General features: G+C 45.8%; 1 protein-coding gene across 1 annotated transcript; it reads right to left on the bottom strand.

Annotated features, from left to right (window-relative positions):
- LOC126522499 (blastula protease 10-like) lies at positions 1-14,746 on the bottom strand. The gene is made up of 11 exons (XM_050171254.3): positions 14,071-14,746; positions 12,676-12,741; positions 10,293-10,458; positions 8,151-8,277; positions 5,718-5,784; positions 3,273-3,470; positions 2,712-2,841; positions 2,240-2,359; positions 1,853-1,959; positions 1,488-1,609; positions 1-870 (listed from the first exon to the last, which is right to left on the bottom strand). Exons 1-11 carry the CDS (start codon positions 14,134-14,136, stop codon positions 741-743), a joined length of 1,299 nt encoding a protein of 432 aa, XP_050027211.2. The 5' UTR covers positions 14,137-14,746; the 3' UTR covers positions 1-740.
- Positions 14,747-15,765: the final 1,019 nt, after the last annotated feature.

Here is a 15,765-nt window from a genome sequence, read left to right as displayed (position 1 = left end):
GACACTCTATTAAATGTTCGGATCTCGCAAAGATCCCTTTATTCAGTATGGTGTAGATGTCACGTACCTAATGTTCTCACTACAATGTACAGAATCCGCACATCTACTGTATGATCAATAAGTGCGTTCGTACAGAGTATAGGCAGCGCTGCTTCTGCGAATAAAAGAAAGAAAACTAGACGTCGATCATTTGCACGCTTAAAAGTTGCAATATGCATTTCCACGTGACAGAAAAGTATGTTCAAGAAAGTAAACGTAAGTTGAATGAATGGCTGGGTAGGCGTTTGTAAGTGCAATGTGGTCGTGACCCTATTAATGAAAGGTGATCTAGCTCTTGCAAGGATAATACCTGGCGTGTGTACTACGCGATAAAGTCATTCCACCGTGAGCGATATCGGAGGGAATACAAGTATTTGCATGCGAGATACCATAGGCATTCATCATTTATGGCGAACATAACAGCGATCTAAATGGTTATGTTTTCAACTGGAAAGGTAATATTGGTACACGCTCACGTGCCAGATTAGTGCGTACTCTTGTAAACCCTGACGTGTAAGGCGTATACGAATGCACCAGGCGCACTTTTGGCGAGTAATCGACAAGTATGAATTCCCTGTGACATTGCTCACGGATGTTGTCGCTTCTTTATACCCATTCCTCGTCAGCATTTTGACGACTCAGGTATATGAAGAGCACACGTTCCACAGATTATGTGCAAATAATTGTCAACATCGTCTTGGCTAAACCGGAACAAACTTGATTTCGGCTGCGAAACCACGTTTGAATTTAGCGTAAGGCCTGTACTCGATGATCACGTCTCGACCCACAGAAGTGACCACGCTGCCGGGCTTGATTTCGTCACTGCAGAACCTGCACATGTGTGGAGAATAAGCAATAATTACCTGTCAAGCAATTAGGCGACCAGAATAAACAACTTCCAAGAAACAAAGCCAGGAGATAGTCATTTGAAAAAAAAAAATAGACACGAGCTAAATATCATGTTTAATCTATTTATTTTTGAGAAAAGAAATGGAAAGACAGTCAGCTTGAAAGCAGCCTTTGTATACTGTGAAAATAGTGTTGTTTTCTTGAAGAGAAAGGGGTGAAAGTAGATTATACTTTCGCAACTTGCTGTACACTACTAATGACCTGTCCGTGACAGGAACATACCAGACGTATTTTAACCTATAGTGGGCATATTGCAATATACCTATCAGGCTCCTTGTAGCATTTATGGAATTCACTTTTTTTTCTTCTCGAAAATGACTGCAAATGTATTCAAATGAATACGTCCATTATTTGCGCCTGCAGAAAATATTGCAGCTCGGAGCAATGATGCTATGGACACTGCAGATTTTTTTGAGAATCTTGTGCTGGCAGCTATATATAGGCCGAAATCGGTTGCACTGAATCTGTTTGGGGACAAAGCGAAGCCGAAGCTTTTTACTTCAGTGCTACCTAGCAGAGCGTTTAGTGCCTGTACTCACGTCTGTCCAAGGTAGAGTGACTGCAGTCGGATTTCGAAGCGGTCGTAGATGCAGAACTTGCGAACTCGGCTGTAGAGATCAAAGGCCCGGAATGTGAGCTGCACCTTGTTGTTTGGCGGAGCCTGCAAAGATGGAAGGCTGTAGTGGCTCCATCTCTTAATTATTGTGGTTTTCGCAATTTTATTCGTCATAACACGCATAAGGGAGCACGGTAAGTTTACCAATCAACCTTTGTCTGACAAGGTTGACTGCTCTGTTGTAGCAGTTTCTGCGGGTGGTGGGGCAACAAATTTCCGCTGCTACGGCTACTTTACAAACTCGGGCGGCAGCGCCGCTGTCGGTGCAGCTACGGGTTTGTAGCTTACTTGTATCCACCAGACGCAAATGCCATCCTGCGGTCTCTGGCTCCTCGGGTAGCCGGGAGACGCAATTGTCTTCTCCCGAATCACGCGGCCTCCACAGTTTGGTCGAGCTGCAAACAAAACGAAGGAAGCACTTGATTAGCCTCGGTTCCACTTTCATACGTTTGTGCATTTCTAGATGCTTTCATTTATTTAACTAACGCTGCGTTTATTGCGACTGGACAAGGAAAGCTAACGTCCTGATGGGAGTCCTGACACAGTGTTTTCTCAGCTGCGGATTCAAAATATAACTTTGAAATATGCCTTGAAGCGAACACGGAGAAGTCAACGCCAATCTACATGTCGAGGACTATTTTGTTCACGAGAAAGGCTGCTTCGACGCATACTCACTGTAGTAAGACCGGCGCAGCCTCTCGCATCGCTCGCCCTCCGTGTTGGGTGGGCAGACGCACTTGCAGGTGTGGTCTACGAACCCTTCGTTGGCACACACTGGTCTGCTCGTGCATGCGGCTGGATTGAAAAAGAAGGAAAGAAAAGGACACAGAAGGAGAAATAAAGAAAGGCCGCTCAAGATAGGTCTAAAATGCCACCGCATTTATTACTAGCGGCCACTTTTTGGACTGTCGCTTTAGTCATAATGTGAGGTGTCTCATGGCTAAACAAAGCGCGTGTCCCCGGTGGCACAATCAGTGTCCCCGGTGGCACATGTTAACGGACACAGTGTCGAGCGAGCACCCTGAATCATGGACAAGGGTGAATTCGACTGCAGTATTTGCGGGCGCTAAATAAAAGCCTCGAACCCTCAAGAGATTTTGGCCTGCAGCTCCCCTTGTCCTCTTGCAGCCGCTGGTTGTTCGCTTACCATCACACCGGTAGAGGAAGTTTGCCTTGCGCCTGTCCCGGAAGGTGAGCCCGTTCTGCCTGCGGATCAGCGGTGCAAGCAGCGGGTTCACTGGGCTCAGGGTTTTCATCTCTGGCGACGCCGCGAACGCCTGCATAGCGACCAGTCGCGCTTTCTTAATACACATTTGCGCAGCTCAGTCGCGTATTCACATGCTCTCGCCCCGAGCTTAGTCTGACATTACAACACGCTGCACCAGCTATGTGGCTATGGTGCACACCGATGCTGAGCACAGGGTCGCATGCTCTAAGTCCCAGTCACAGTGGCCGTATTTCGACGGAAAGAAATTGTGAAAGTTATTGTGTAATTTAGTAGGCGATAAATAATTCAAGGTAGGCAATATTAACCCACAGGCCCACCTCTACAGCCTCGGTCATCGCCGAGCATTCATTTTGGAGCGTTACAGTCAGTCGGTACATATCAAATCAGTCACTCATTTCAGTCAAGTTGTTCAACGCGCCTGCGCCGATACACTGACGTTGCATTTCGCATTGTTCCACGTGTCACGCAGGGGGGCCTTACCGTCGGCGAGTAGTGCATGACGGAGGTGTAGTCGTATCGTGCGCCGTACTCCCGCTTGTTCTGGTCCGGGTCGAACTGGCTGCGTAGTCCTTCCAGGATGTTGGGGTAGTTGACCACCACGTAGCGGCTGCGGTCAGCGCGCGACTGCTCGTGCAGGAAGCCGATGGCGTGTCCGATCTCGTGCACCACTGTGCCCAGCTGCCGACAGTGTGAAGTGAAATAAGACAGACTTAGCTACAGGGTACACACTTCAAAATTTTGATTACGTTAATCAAGGTCGTTTTTAGAATATAATCCCCTTTTCCGTTTAAGTGCTGCGTAGCCAGCCGTAGGATACCCTGTAGCTAACCTCCGCTCATCTTTTCTTCCTAATTTAAGCGAATCGTTATTGGCAACGTAGATCGTAAATCACACCAACGTAGATCACACCAACACAATGTGGCTGGCTTACGATGGTAGCATTATTACTTACAGGGCGCACATCAAACACGGAGAAAGAAGAGAGCCGTAACATGAGCGCTGACTCACGACTAAAAGGTTATTGTTTATTTATTACTCAGTTCTCCTATTTATATGACTCTTTGTACACATTAAATTTTTAGTTGTGAGCCAGCGCTCGCGTGTTGTCTCTCTTCTTTGTCCACGTTTGATGTGCGCGCTGTAAATAATAATGCAGATGTACCGACTCGCCCAGCTAGCTACCGTATTACGATGGTTGGACACGTTTGGCTAAGGGTGCATAGTAATACTACATTATTACGAAGTTTGTGGATATTCACTGCGCATACGCAGAACAAACTGTACACGTTGGTGCCCGTTTAACAACTAGCTAAGCTGTCTACCTTAATTTGAAAGAAAATGGTTGAACTTTCCCAAATGGAGCACCAAGTTTGAAACTCCGTAATAAAGCAATAAAATACAATACCCCAATTTTGTAATTTGCACTTATCGACACGACCGAAGCGGACAAAATTATTTTATTATAAGCCTCTCTGAAGTACACCACTGCAATTTGAATAGGAAAATCTCGTAAACGTTGTAATAAATCAACTTAGGCTGCAAGTTCATTCTGCTTACTCGATATCACTCGCGGTAATTCAGCGCGAGTGATATTTACTCGCGGTAATCCAGCGCGCGTATCGAGCGAGGTTTCAGTGCCATTGCTGACGACTTTAAATAAAGGAAGAAAGAAAAGTAAAGAGAAAAAAAGGACGAGGCTAGACGACCAACGAAAATTTTGAAAATTTGAGGGGCTGCAGTGGACGCACTGAAACAGCCCAGGCCAGCTTGTTCTATTTGTGCAATGTTACTAAAGCTGGGAGGAAAATGGTGTAAAAGTAATCGATTACTTTTAGTAATTGTTCATTTACTTTCGTGGGCAGTAGTTGGTCACTGTGAACACTTACAATTTTGAGTGAAGTAATTGTAATTGTAATTCGTTACGTTTTCGTTGTGCGTGTTCCAGTTGAACGTAATTAACAGTTCTGGGGAAACCCGCAAGGTGGAGAGAAGTAATTAATAAATAATGGTAGAGCGGCTGCCCCGGAAAGGCGGTGGTCCCGGGTTGGAGTCCCGGACTAGGACGAATTTTTCTTCAACTGCGAGGCTTTTCTTCCGAGGAACCTGTATGAGCTTCCTTTGTAGCAATTGCTATGGACAGGTGGATGTCTGATTTTCTCTTTATCAATTACTTCTCTCCAACTTGCGAATTTCCACAGAAATATTACGTCAAACTCTTGCCTTTGCTTCGAGTTGTTGACAAATTAGACTTCGCCCTGCCATCTGCTAGCCGCCTGGTTAACTAATATGGTAAAACGGCTACCCTGGAAAGGCGGTGGTCCTGGGTTCGAGTCCCGGACCAGGACGAATTTTTCTTCAACTCTGAGACTTTTCTTTCGAGGAACCTGTATGGGTTTCCTTTGTAGCAATTACTACGAAAGGGTGGATGTCTGGTCTTCTCTTTATTAGGTCTAGTTCAAATGTAAGATTTATCCGCTTCACACGCTCCCCCTGATTCAGTTTAGAAAACTGTGATATCTGGTTTTGGTGTGGAGCTACATATTGTTTAACTTCGTGCGTCAGTTCTTTTTATAATTTCGGGAATTTCGACAATCGTTTCAATACAATTGAGGCACAATATCAAAATATTGCTTTTTAGTTTTAGTTTTTCTTTTAAATGCAACGAAATTTCAGTGTTTCTTTTAAGTACCACAAGCTTCATTCAAATCGGCTGAGCGGTTCTCCTATGACCTCATGTCTGCGTCTCACATGTATTTGACAAGGACAATAAGAGTTGCCATTGAAGTAAGGCTTCTAATTAAAATGAAACAAGAAAGAAAGGGACGTATGGCAAGAGAGAGAGAGAGAGAGAGAGCAAGAAAGGCAAGGATTTTCTGGCATGTCCGAAAGTGCCTGAAAGGCAACGCTGCCTTGGCTTCCACTCACCGTCTCACAGCCATCACCAATCGATATGGGCTGGAGAGAGCCGACGTGGCCGAACCGGGACCAGCACCTGCACCGGATAAATGCAGAGCAGCGGTGCCGCTTGAGCGTAGGTCGGGATAATAAGAGGATGCTTACTCGTACTCACCCACCAACATTTTCGTAGGCTATGTACATTCATACTCGCTTTCGTATACTCATACGTACTCACACTCGCGTTCGTAGTCACTTCTATCAACGCATGCCAACAATCACTCGTGTTCATGCTCACGTCCATTAAAACTTACCGTCACTGGCCTTCGTTCGTACTCACATTAAGCGCCCTTCACTCCTGTTCATACGCACGTCCACTCAAGCTCACCGGCACTTATTCCTTTCCTATCTCTACTTACAAACTTTCTCACTCGCTAACGGACTACCTGACGGGTGTGGAGCGGTTCAGTGCACTGCTGAGTGAGTATGCCGACCTATGCACTTAAGACTAAGTATTACGTGCAACACGTTTTCCAGGATGCTGGAGCATCTCCCGCTTTTAGCACTTGAAAACGTTTCAGGTGCAAGTTGCAGAGGCACTTACATGTCGTAGGCATTAAAATGACTTGTGCCCTTGATTTAGTGCCTTCGCTCTCTCTCTCTCTCTCTCTTCCTTCCCCATATTTAATCGCGCCCATCCCTCTCCCATGTGTAGGGTAGCAAACCGGTTAAGCTAAACTGGTTAACCTCCCTGCCTTTCCTTCTCCACTTTTTCCTTCCCTTATACGTATGACCATCTGCGCTTGGTGAACAGCCTGCCAAGAGTATATTTAAAGCGAGGAGAAGTAACTGACGTTACACCTTCGTCGTCATAAAAAAAAGACGGAAACGAAAAAGTTATCAAAAATAATTGTTAGATGATGCCATCTTTTGACGAAGCTTATAACTTTTCAGCCGGTCACGCACTTCTTTCAACATTGCCTGCTGGAGCGTGAAGGTCGGAAGCTGCGCCACTGAACCGCGGCGGATGGATGAGCCTGGCAACGTTCATTTCAGCTATTAAGTGTACGTTAAAGGTACCAAAGAAGAAAGGAGTGACTAATTGTGTACGCAAGTTATTTAAGTCTATAAAATGATAGCGGTTACAACATTATGATGAAATAGTTGCCAAACGACCAGCGCAAAAAAATTAAATGCCAACCAACATTCAAAAGTTAGACCATAGGAGGACGTTTATGCCACCGCCTACGCCCAGCTCAGAGCACGGCAATATCAGCAGCTGAGCACTTTGAAGTAAAGAACAATAACTATAGAGGATTGCCCAGAGTTTGGTGACAGTGAGCTCATCAGAAGATGAGGGACATTCAAATCCTTGTTTCGAAAAGTGGGTACATATATGACATTAATTTTAAAGCTGGGCAACGACACCGGAAATGTGTGTCAATTGTTTCGGTCGTTATACGACGTTCTCTTCCTGTTTAGACCTTGTCGTGGAGGTGGTCTAAAAGAAATGTTAAAATACTGTGGAGACCCGCTCACGCCTCCCTGAAGGGCAACGAACTCGCCCACTCCAATGTCCGAGAATTTATCAACCAGGCCCCGGAGGACACAGAAGAGCTCACTAGACTGACAACATAGCAATGAATCACTCAAAACTACAGACTCAATCGCAGAACACTCTCCCCACCGCATCCACAGCTCAGGAAGACGCAAGAGACAACACTCAGATCGTTACAAACCAACACGTTCCCGCACCCAAGGAGGCCTCATCTCATGTTCGTCAATGTAAATACTGCGAACAGCTAGGAACCCTCCCGCATATTGTCATATATTGCAAACAAAATCCAGTCTTGCCTCCTCTACCCTACCCCCCCTCCAACCCGCCAAAGCAGCGTATCGCTGTTGTCGAGTTCCCGCCTCTCGGACCAGATCATGCTGGTTGAGAGGGTGGTCGCAGCCAAGACGGCGCATGAATTCCCGTGAAGAGGGAACCACTCCTGTAGATCAAGCCATCATTAGGCTCATTAACAATGTTTTTCTCTCTCTCATCTTCCTGTCGCGCCGTTTTAATATTAGTGCCATTTAAAATAAAATTTGATTCTCACACACACACACACACACACACACACACGCACACACGCACACGCACACACGCACACACGCACACACGCACACACACACACGCACACACGCACACACACACACACGCACGCACGCACGCACGCACACACACACAAAAAAAACCTTACACTAGAAGTGTTCGTGTGAGAAAATTTCAGCCAATCCTGATTCTGGGCATATTATAGAGAATTTGGCCGGCCTACGGCATAAAGAACATACATTTACGGATTAACAGATTTATGAATGTGGTCCCCGATTGCCAGCGCTGCCAGCGCTTCCGTAAAAGAGAATCGTGAGCTGGATCTACATTTTGTCCATCCTGTAGAGCAGTCATGCACATACCCTCTGCTCCTGATGAAAAGTATGAAGTCCGTGGTTGTGTCGTCCTTCTGAAGCTCGCGGAACATAAGGCACGAGTTGTTCATCCAGTGTGCGATGCCCTGCCGGATCAGGTCCGCTTCGTTGATCGCTGCGGGGAAATGTCAGTGACAACTCGATTAAGGCGGTTGTTTCCGCGTAATACGTTGTGAATGTCGTAACTTGACAGCATCTCTCTCAGTCAAGGTACTTGTACATAAAACATTATTCCGATCTAGGCTAGGGTACGCTTGTGCTATTTATGACAGTCACCAAGCTAATATATGATCACTACTCTCGAATCGGTCTAGAACCGAGCTGCGAAGTTCATTTTTTTTCCTGACTATTCCTATAACACAAGTACTTTAGCTTAAAATCACAGTCGTGTCTTCCCTCGCTCGCCTCCTGCCGCAAAGCTGCATGCTGCCTGTGCTTATTTTTCCTATTCTTTCACTGAGTGGCCCCTGTTAACCAAATCACCATTCCAGCTCATCGCTCCTCCCGCCTAACGCGTCCTAATGCTGTGCATACACCACGTGCCCATTCCACTGCATGTCAAAATTCTTATTTTTTTTGTAACACAGCCCGAGAATGGAAAGCTTGCCTTCTACCATCGCCCTCATCGCCAACATTTTTTTTTCAGGACTGCTATTGAAGAATGCCATCTGTCAACTCATGCCACCTAACCTAACTCGCCATTTTTGTTTTTGCGCGCTCCTCATAGAATGCCTCAATTTTCAGAAATTTTGAGTTAATAACGCATAAATAAATATATTGTGGATCAGAAAATACCACTATATTAGTCCCACAGGAACTAAGGCCCTAGTCCGAGCCTTGTTGGTAGGTTGAGGCCTCCTGTTTCAGCACATTCATGATATGCTGTACCAGAAGGGGCAACCATAATTCGTCGAACGTTCGTGGGGAGCAGTGCACTCCTTCCAGCTGGCGGGACGCTTGTTCGATGGCAGTTTAGAAAGTATTGAGTTTTTGAAAGCGGAGATCGTGGTGCACTCCCGCAAGGCGTGTTTATTCGAGTTATAGGCTCCGCAATGCGTACAAATTGTGAAGCGTGTGTCACGGTTGATAGAATGTGTACAGTGTTGTGTCAGTAATCTGCGTGTTTATGCTTTTCACACAAGTGCGGCTTCCGATAACGATTGTTTAGAAGGTAACGCAGACACTGAATGGGACTGGACTTACTTGGTGTTTTCAAATGTTCTGAAGAAGAGATATATCTGCTCAATAAGTTTCGAAGTTCGCGGGCATGAAAAGCGTAAGATGATGTTAGATCGGGGTTTAGAAACGTGTATTTAGTCTTGCGCAAGTCAGCACATTCAGTAGGGATGTGAGACATAATGATCTGCTTTTGTACTGATAATGTGCGCTGTGGCAATGTTGCTTCCAATGTTTCTGCGCAACAACTGCTACTAGTGTAACTTTTTTCCGCAGTAAAGCTCAGTTGAAGTTCGGCGACTGGTCCTCTGTGCGTTCTTTCTGTGTCCCGTCCTCAAAACGCGCTGTTGTAACCATGTTCCATCAAGCCAGCAACAAGCTAGCCCATCTAAGTAAGTCTCATAATCGTACTCAAACAAAGCAACATGAAAGTATAGCGAGGGGTACTGCTTGAGCAATTTCGTTCCATGTTTGAACAGGTACACGAAGAGAGAGAGATAGTAATATAGGAAGGCAGGGATGTTAACCAGTCAATAGTCTGGTTGGCTACCCTACGCTGGGGGAAGGGAGAAGGGGAAGCGAGAGAAGGGAGAGAGAAGGTGTAGATACGTGTACAGACAGCACTTGAGTTAAAGCCGCTCGCGCAAACCAGAAGTTCTGAGAAAGCACAAAAGTGCCTTCACTGCCTTCTGAGCCGATGATCGGTCGGGACGGTGCTCTAGTAGTGTCTGTTCACTCAGAGGACGATCATCTAATTTCCTCGATGTGTTGGACAAAGATTGTCTTTGTGCTTGAAATTCATGTGATAAATGCTGAATGTCGTAGAAAATGGGCAGTCTTCTGCGATTCAAGGTACACGAAGAGTGTTTCCTAACCTTCCGCTGTAAGTCGATCCCGCCAATCACCACCATTTTGTTCGCGTTACGTCTTTGTGGTAGTGGCTGCCGTACTCACAGCTCTCGCTGATCTTGTAAGGCACGATTCCTCCCGGCCAGGTGATGTTCCTGGAAGGCACCAGGGCGTACATGTCCAGCAGGTCGCGCTCGGTCATCAGCATGTCGCCCTGGAACATCGCCTGGCCCCCGTCCAGCTTGGGAACTTCGTGCAGCATCTGCTGGTACTGCACAGGGCAAAAAAAAAAAAAACAATCAATGCGTTTGAGAAGGTTGCCGTTGCACTCGTTGTGCAAACGCCTTTAGTACGGGTTGGCGTTGGCCCATGTCGGCGGCTGTGCACCTGCGCATGCGCGCGCTGTATCTCCCCTTAATGCGATCTTTCAATCTCTCACTTCCCCTTTCCCCAGTGTTGGGTAGCAAGCAACATTTTCTTCGCTAGTTGACATTCGCGTCTTTTTCCTTTTCTTAGTGTATCACAAATATAAAGTCCGAGCGCTGCTTTCAAGCTGTTTCGGCTTTTAGTGTATCATATATCAGAAGTGCTGAAGTGGCGAGGAGAAAAGATAGATAGATACGTATAGTTTTGGGCTTATGAAGGGCATTGCACTGAATAAAGTCAAGTGGGCAACATTGTAACGTAGGAGGCAATTCTTCACTGACCAGTCCTTCACGCAGTCGACCGATAAGTGAAAAACACTGATTTGTTTCACCGCCGCGCATATCCAATATGGGCAGACTAACCGGCAGCGTTGATGTATTGCTACCATCATGGTCCCCGAGTGCATGCTTGTGTGTGTACCCAATACTCCAGTAGTGACGCTTACTACCACTCGAGCCAGTGTAGATTGAACGGCATTGAATATTAACCATGTTATAATCCATATTAAATCCATTTAAAGCCTACGCTGAATTTTATTGTCAGGTACTGTCAGGTACCAGTTTACTGTCAGGTGCGTTGTGTTTCTAGTCCCGTTGATCGGGTGGAGCGCCGTTGACAGGTTGGTGGAATGAATGCGCTATAGCTTTTCTAAACTTCGAGTTATCTTAGGTTGAAAAGTGTTGTATACGATATACCGTGTGCTAAAGCTAACGTTAGCTAACGCTGTTCAACGAAAAAAAAAAAAGATTATAACAACATGATGCAAGTTACAGCTATAAGATATACGGTTTTCGGTCGTCAGAGCTCCAGAGACCGAGCACCGTAGGTCCTAAAATTGTATATTGCATCGTGTTGTTTTAACCGTTCTTTTTTTGTTGAACAGCTTGGATAACGTTAGCTGGGACACTTCGTTAGGTGTCTATAGAAGTCAAAACTGTTAAGGCGTACTACTCCATGAGTTTCATTGGCGCGAACGGTAACATAGAGCAGCTAAAGGCCCTAAATGAATATTGTTAAAGAGTAGCCAAGAAAAATATGCTTTTTGAAAAATAAGAGTGTGTGACATTTCATACTAAATATTGAGGACGACTGTTACTGCCCTTAAGCATGGCTATTTTGCGCCACCCGCCGTGGTTGCTCAGTGCCTATGGTGTTGGGCTGCTGAGCACGAGGTCGCGGGATTGAATTCCGGCCACGGCGGCCACAGTTCAATCGGGGCGAAATGCGAAAACACACGTGTACTTAGATTTAGGTGCAAGGTAAAGAACCCCAGGTGGTCGAAACTTTCGGGGTCCTCCATTGCGGCGTGTCTCATAAACAGAAAGTGGTTGTGGCACGTAAAACCCCATATTTTTTTATTTTGCGTATTCTAAGAAATAAGTGCCCGGTTGTTCTTTCAACTTTCAAGGCAGCTGACGCATAGAGTTGGCGTCAAAATTTCATGGATCGCGGTATCTGCGAGATCGCTGAATTTCTAAGCCATTTGTGACCGCAACCAATAAAGCAGTAGAACACCATGTTTTTCACATACACTAGCACAAAGGCTGAGAATCCTAATGCCTGGAGGAGTACTGAGGCTGCAAACTACATTTTGTTTCTCAGATCTCGCAATCCGTAAATTGCTGTCGCCAACTTACACATGTTAAGTCAGCATCAAGGTGCCAGATGGTAAACTCGCTTTTCTTCCCTCTACATAAGCCAAGCGAGCACCAAATTCATGTTCTAGTGCATCTTTAAACAGGTGCTGTCGGTTAAAAGTGGCAAATCACATCTATTTCATTTCTTAGTGTTAAGGGGAAGAAGAAAAGAAAAGCAAGAAAGAAACGCATGAGAAGATGCTGGCGATGGCTTGAATATGACAACACAGTCGGTATAAGTACCGTGTATATTATATGCTTTAGCGATACCTGCCAGGACACACCGCTGTGTCTTTAGTACAGTAGCGGGCACATATACCAGTTCCCAGCCTCTGCGCACGTCGACGTTCTTAAGTCTGCTTGATCCATATAGCGTTTTTATAACTTGAATAAACTAGACAAATGACTTCGTCGCTGCCACTTACCATTTGCGATTTTTCTCTTTCGTCTTGTATTACCTCTGCCTGCTCGGAGACGAGGTGTTGAATTGCCTGTTTCGAGAGAAACCGAAGGCACATAAGGATCAGCTGGTATTGAGCATCACATGAAGACAGAAGAACGTTTAGTTTGACTAAGGAGTTCTTGATGCGAAGCAGGTATTGACCTTACGTGCGATTGTCTTGTAGCGCATAACCGCAAAGGCAATAATTATTCACCAACCAAACCAGCACGGTTATGTACACAATGATGGAAACAGGAAATAAGGACGCAATCATCACAGCATGTAGTACAACAACGCAGCAAGTTGAACCACACGTGTAATGCGGAAGATGCGGGTTCGGTACCCACCTGCGGTAAGTTATATGTCGGTCTACTTTCATTTCCCTTTACCATATCATTTCTACATGTCTATACAAACGAAGTAGACTGCTGTATGTTGCTTCTGGCTTCATTGTCTGTTACATCGTGTGGTTGTGATTAACACTAACTCGAGCCCCTCGAATTCTCATATGCTTCTGGCTCAAAGCTGAACTATAGTTATAGAACCAGTGCACAGGAAGGATGATCTCTCTTTTGAAGTAGACGGATTGATGGCATGAAAACACGCTGCTTGTGTGCGCTTTTCATTTCTACTGACTCTGCAAAAATAATTCTAACAAAAGCGCACCGCTCGATCGTTGCAGTAGGCGACATGTCAAAGAAAACGCCGGCCAATCACAAACTCCTCATGTAGTTATTCCACGTTAGGACCTTGAGGTAGAAATAAACGAAAACCGTTCGTACTAAACAAACAATTACTGTGAGGGAGCTCGACAATTTTTCTATAACACGCTGTTTTAAACACATGTCGCAAGGCTTTTGCAGAAGAACTGAAAACATCTGTATACCCTTTCCGCACTTATGATGTCCTAATAAATACAGCCCCCTCATAGCAAAGCCCAGAATTTAAGTTCGCAATCAAAAATCTCGTGGGCTCTTCATCATATCAGTTGTGAGCCCTCTCATTAGCCTCTCTGGGAAAGAACAGGGAAAGATGGCGTTTTATTAAGCATTCGTCAACTACAATGCTTTTGCATCAGGAGTATGCTTGGAAACTCGAAGTTGTTTTTGTTGTTGCCTATTAACTGCTACAATATGGGACGCTTGGCTATCGATGAGCCCGCTACCCCAAAATCATAGCTGACACACACACACACATACAAAGAACTATATGAGGGAACAATATAGATAGAAAAATACATAGAAATAGCTTGCACAACGATTTTGTTGATGGCATCATGAACTTTCACTTCAAATCCATACACGGGTAATTAGTTGGGCAACCCTATACATTACAATAGCAGCCATGATTTACGTGTTACGTCGATGGAGTTTCTTACCTCTTCATACTGAGCGCAGGCCAGTCCTAGTAGAGCGAACAGAAGCGTTGGGCCTGTTGGTATCATACTGACTTTCGAGTACCTCCTCAGTGTTGGGGCTTTTCAATGGCAATTTCTTTTCACGAATCCGCAGCACCGAACGTACGAAGCCTATGAAAGGCGCCGCTGTACACCTACGGAAGAAAGCGCATCTTCCAAGGGGTAAAGTAGTACAACAGAGGCCGAAGGTTTTCCGTCGTAAGTGCTTAAAGTAGCGCGTGGAATTCGCAACTCAGGGCCGTAACCCTGTTCTGTGAAGGACGCCGCCCGGCTGCAGGGGCACAGGTGAACGTCCCGGCGACGAGACGGCACTGGGCTCGTGTATAGGGAACCGACACCGCTGGGACGTTGCCGAGCTTATACGAGTCTCCATCAGGAAGCGCCGGGCCAGAGCGGACGCAAGCACCAGTGTACGGCCGCAAAGGACGGGACGAAAAGTGGGTATTACTGCTACGGCGTGACATTTTGAAAGGAAGGCGATAAAACCGGGACACACCTCAGCATCTCGGCGGGCATCCTGTGGAAAGCGGCATGTAAGGCGGCGGTGGGGAGCGGAACTGGAGGAGGAAGCCGGGTGGTGTGTCGGGGCATGGACACTCGGTGCCAAGCCCCGAGGGCTTCCGCGCTCGCAGTCTAGGTACCCCGGGGATGGGTGTGGTATTCCTACTGCCTAAATCAGGCGCACATTTCTAGTTTTATATATAAGAGGTGTTTCAACGAACACTCTCGAAATTTTTCAAAGGTTGCCTGTGGCAGATAGCTCAATTCTAGTTTATGAGCCGGTCTACTCGAAGCGGCGGACACTACCTGCATAAAAAATTGACATGCGAAATCGACTAATTAGCAAGAATTCACTAATTAATTTGCTAACTATTGTCTTATGACCCATATTGCAACTTACAAATTCGAGCAGTGGACTTCTCAAGGAGGATCCACATGGAACGAATTATCAGGACGACGTCAGTTTCGCGATATAAATTCCCGAAATTTTTGGAGAAATGCATTGGCCTTCCAGTTACTTGTGTGCTTCAGCGCATGAAACGACGTTTTGTTTACAAATTAACAGGAACGCCAATGCATTTCTGCGCAAAGTTTGGGAATATATATCTCGAAACTGGTGTCATCCTGAAAATTCATTCCAACTGGATTCGCCTTGCGAACTCCACGGCTATAATTTGTAAATTGCAATATGGGCCATAATGTAATCAGTTAAAAACATAATTAGTGAATTTTTATTCTTTATTCGATTTTGCCTCTAAATATCTTGTACAAGTATGGTCCGCCGCTTCGCGTAGACCAGCTCGTGAACCATAATAGTGATATCTGCCTCAGGCAACTCTCAAATATTTTTGAAAGTGCTCGCTGAAACACCCTGTATGTGGTGAGAGCTTATTCGTCGACCCGGTTTCGGCGAAGAACAGTGACCATTGCGTTCAGCGCCGAGGGTCACCGTGACTGACACCCTAAATCAGCGACGCTTTCGATGATGATTGCACCATAGCATACGAGGAGTTGAGCATGCCGTAGCATGCACGTAGCTACGTGTGCCCTATACCTGAAGGTGGTGGTACGTGGCCCTTCTGCTGGCGCCAGGGGCTAAAGCAGGCAGGATGTCTGTTGTTGTTTCGTTATGAACAACCAGAAAAGAAAGAAAAA

The sequence above is a fragment of the Dermacentor andersoni genome, chromosome 6 (assembly GCF_023375885.2).
Source record: "Dermacentor andersoni chromosome 6, qqDerAnde1_hic_scaffold, whole genome shotgun sequence".
Taxonomy (NCBI): Eukaryota; Metazoa; Arthropoda; class Arachnida; order Ixodida; family Ixodidae; genus Dermacentor; species Dermacentor andersoni.
This window is presented reverse-complemented; position numbering and strand designations above follow the sequence as displayed.

Excerpts from the sequence above, each read along its gene's own strand:
- LOC126522499 (XM_050171254.3), bottom strand. The coding sequence starts at position 14,136 with ATGATACCAACAGGCCCAACGCTTCTGTTCGCTCTACTAGGACTGGCC. Across the intron at positions 12,742-14,070 it reads CCTGCGCTCAGTATGAAGAG|GCAATTCAACACCTCGTCTC; the intron begins GTAAGAAACTCC and ends CTCTCGAAACAG. Across the intron at positions 1,610-1,852 it reads TTTGCGTCTGGTGGATACAA|GCTCCGCCAAACAACAAGGT; the intron begins GTAAGCTACAAA and ends CCATCTTTGCAG.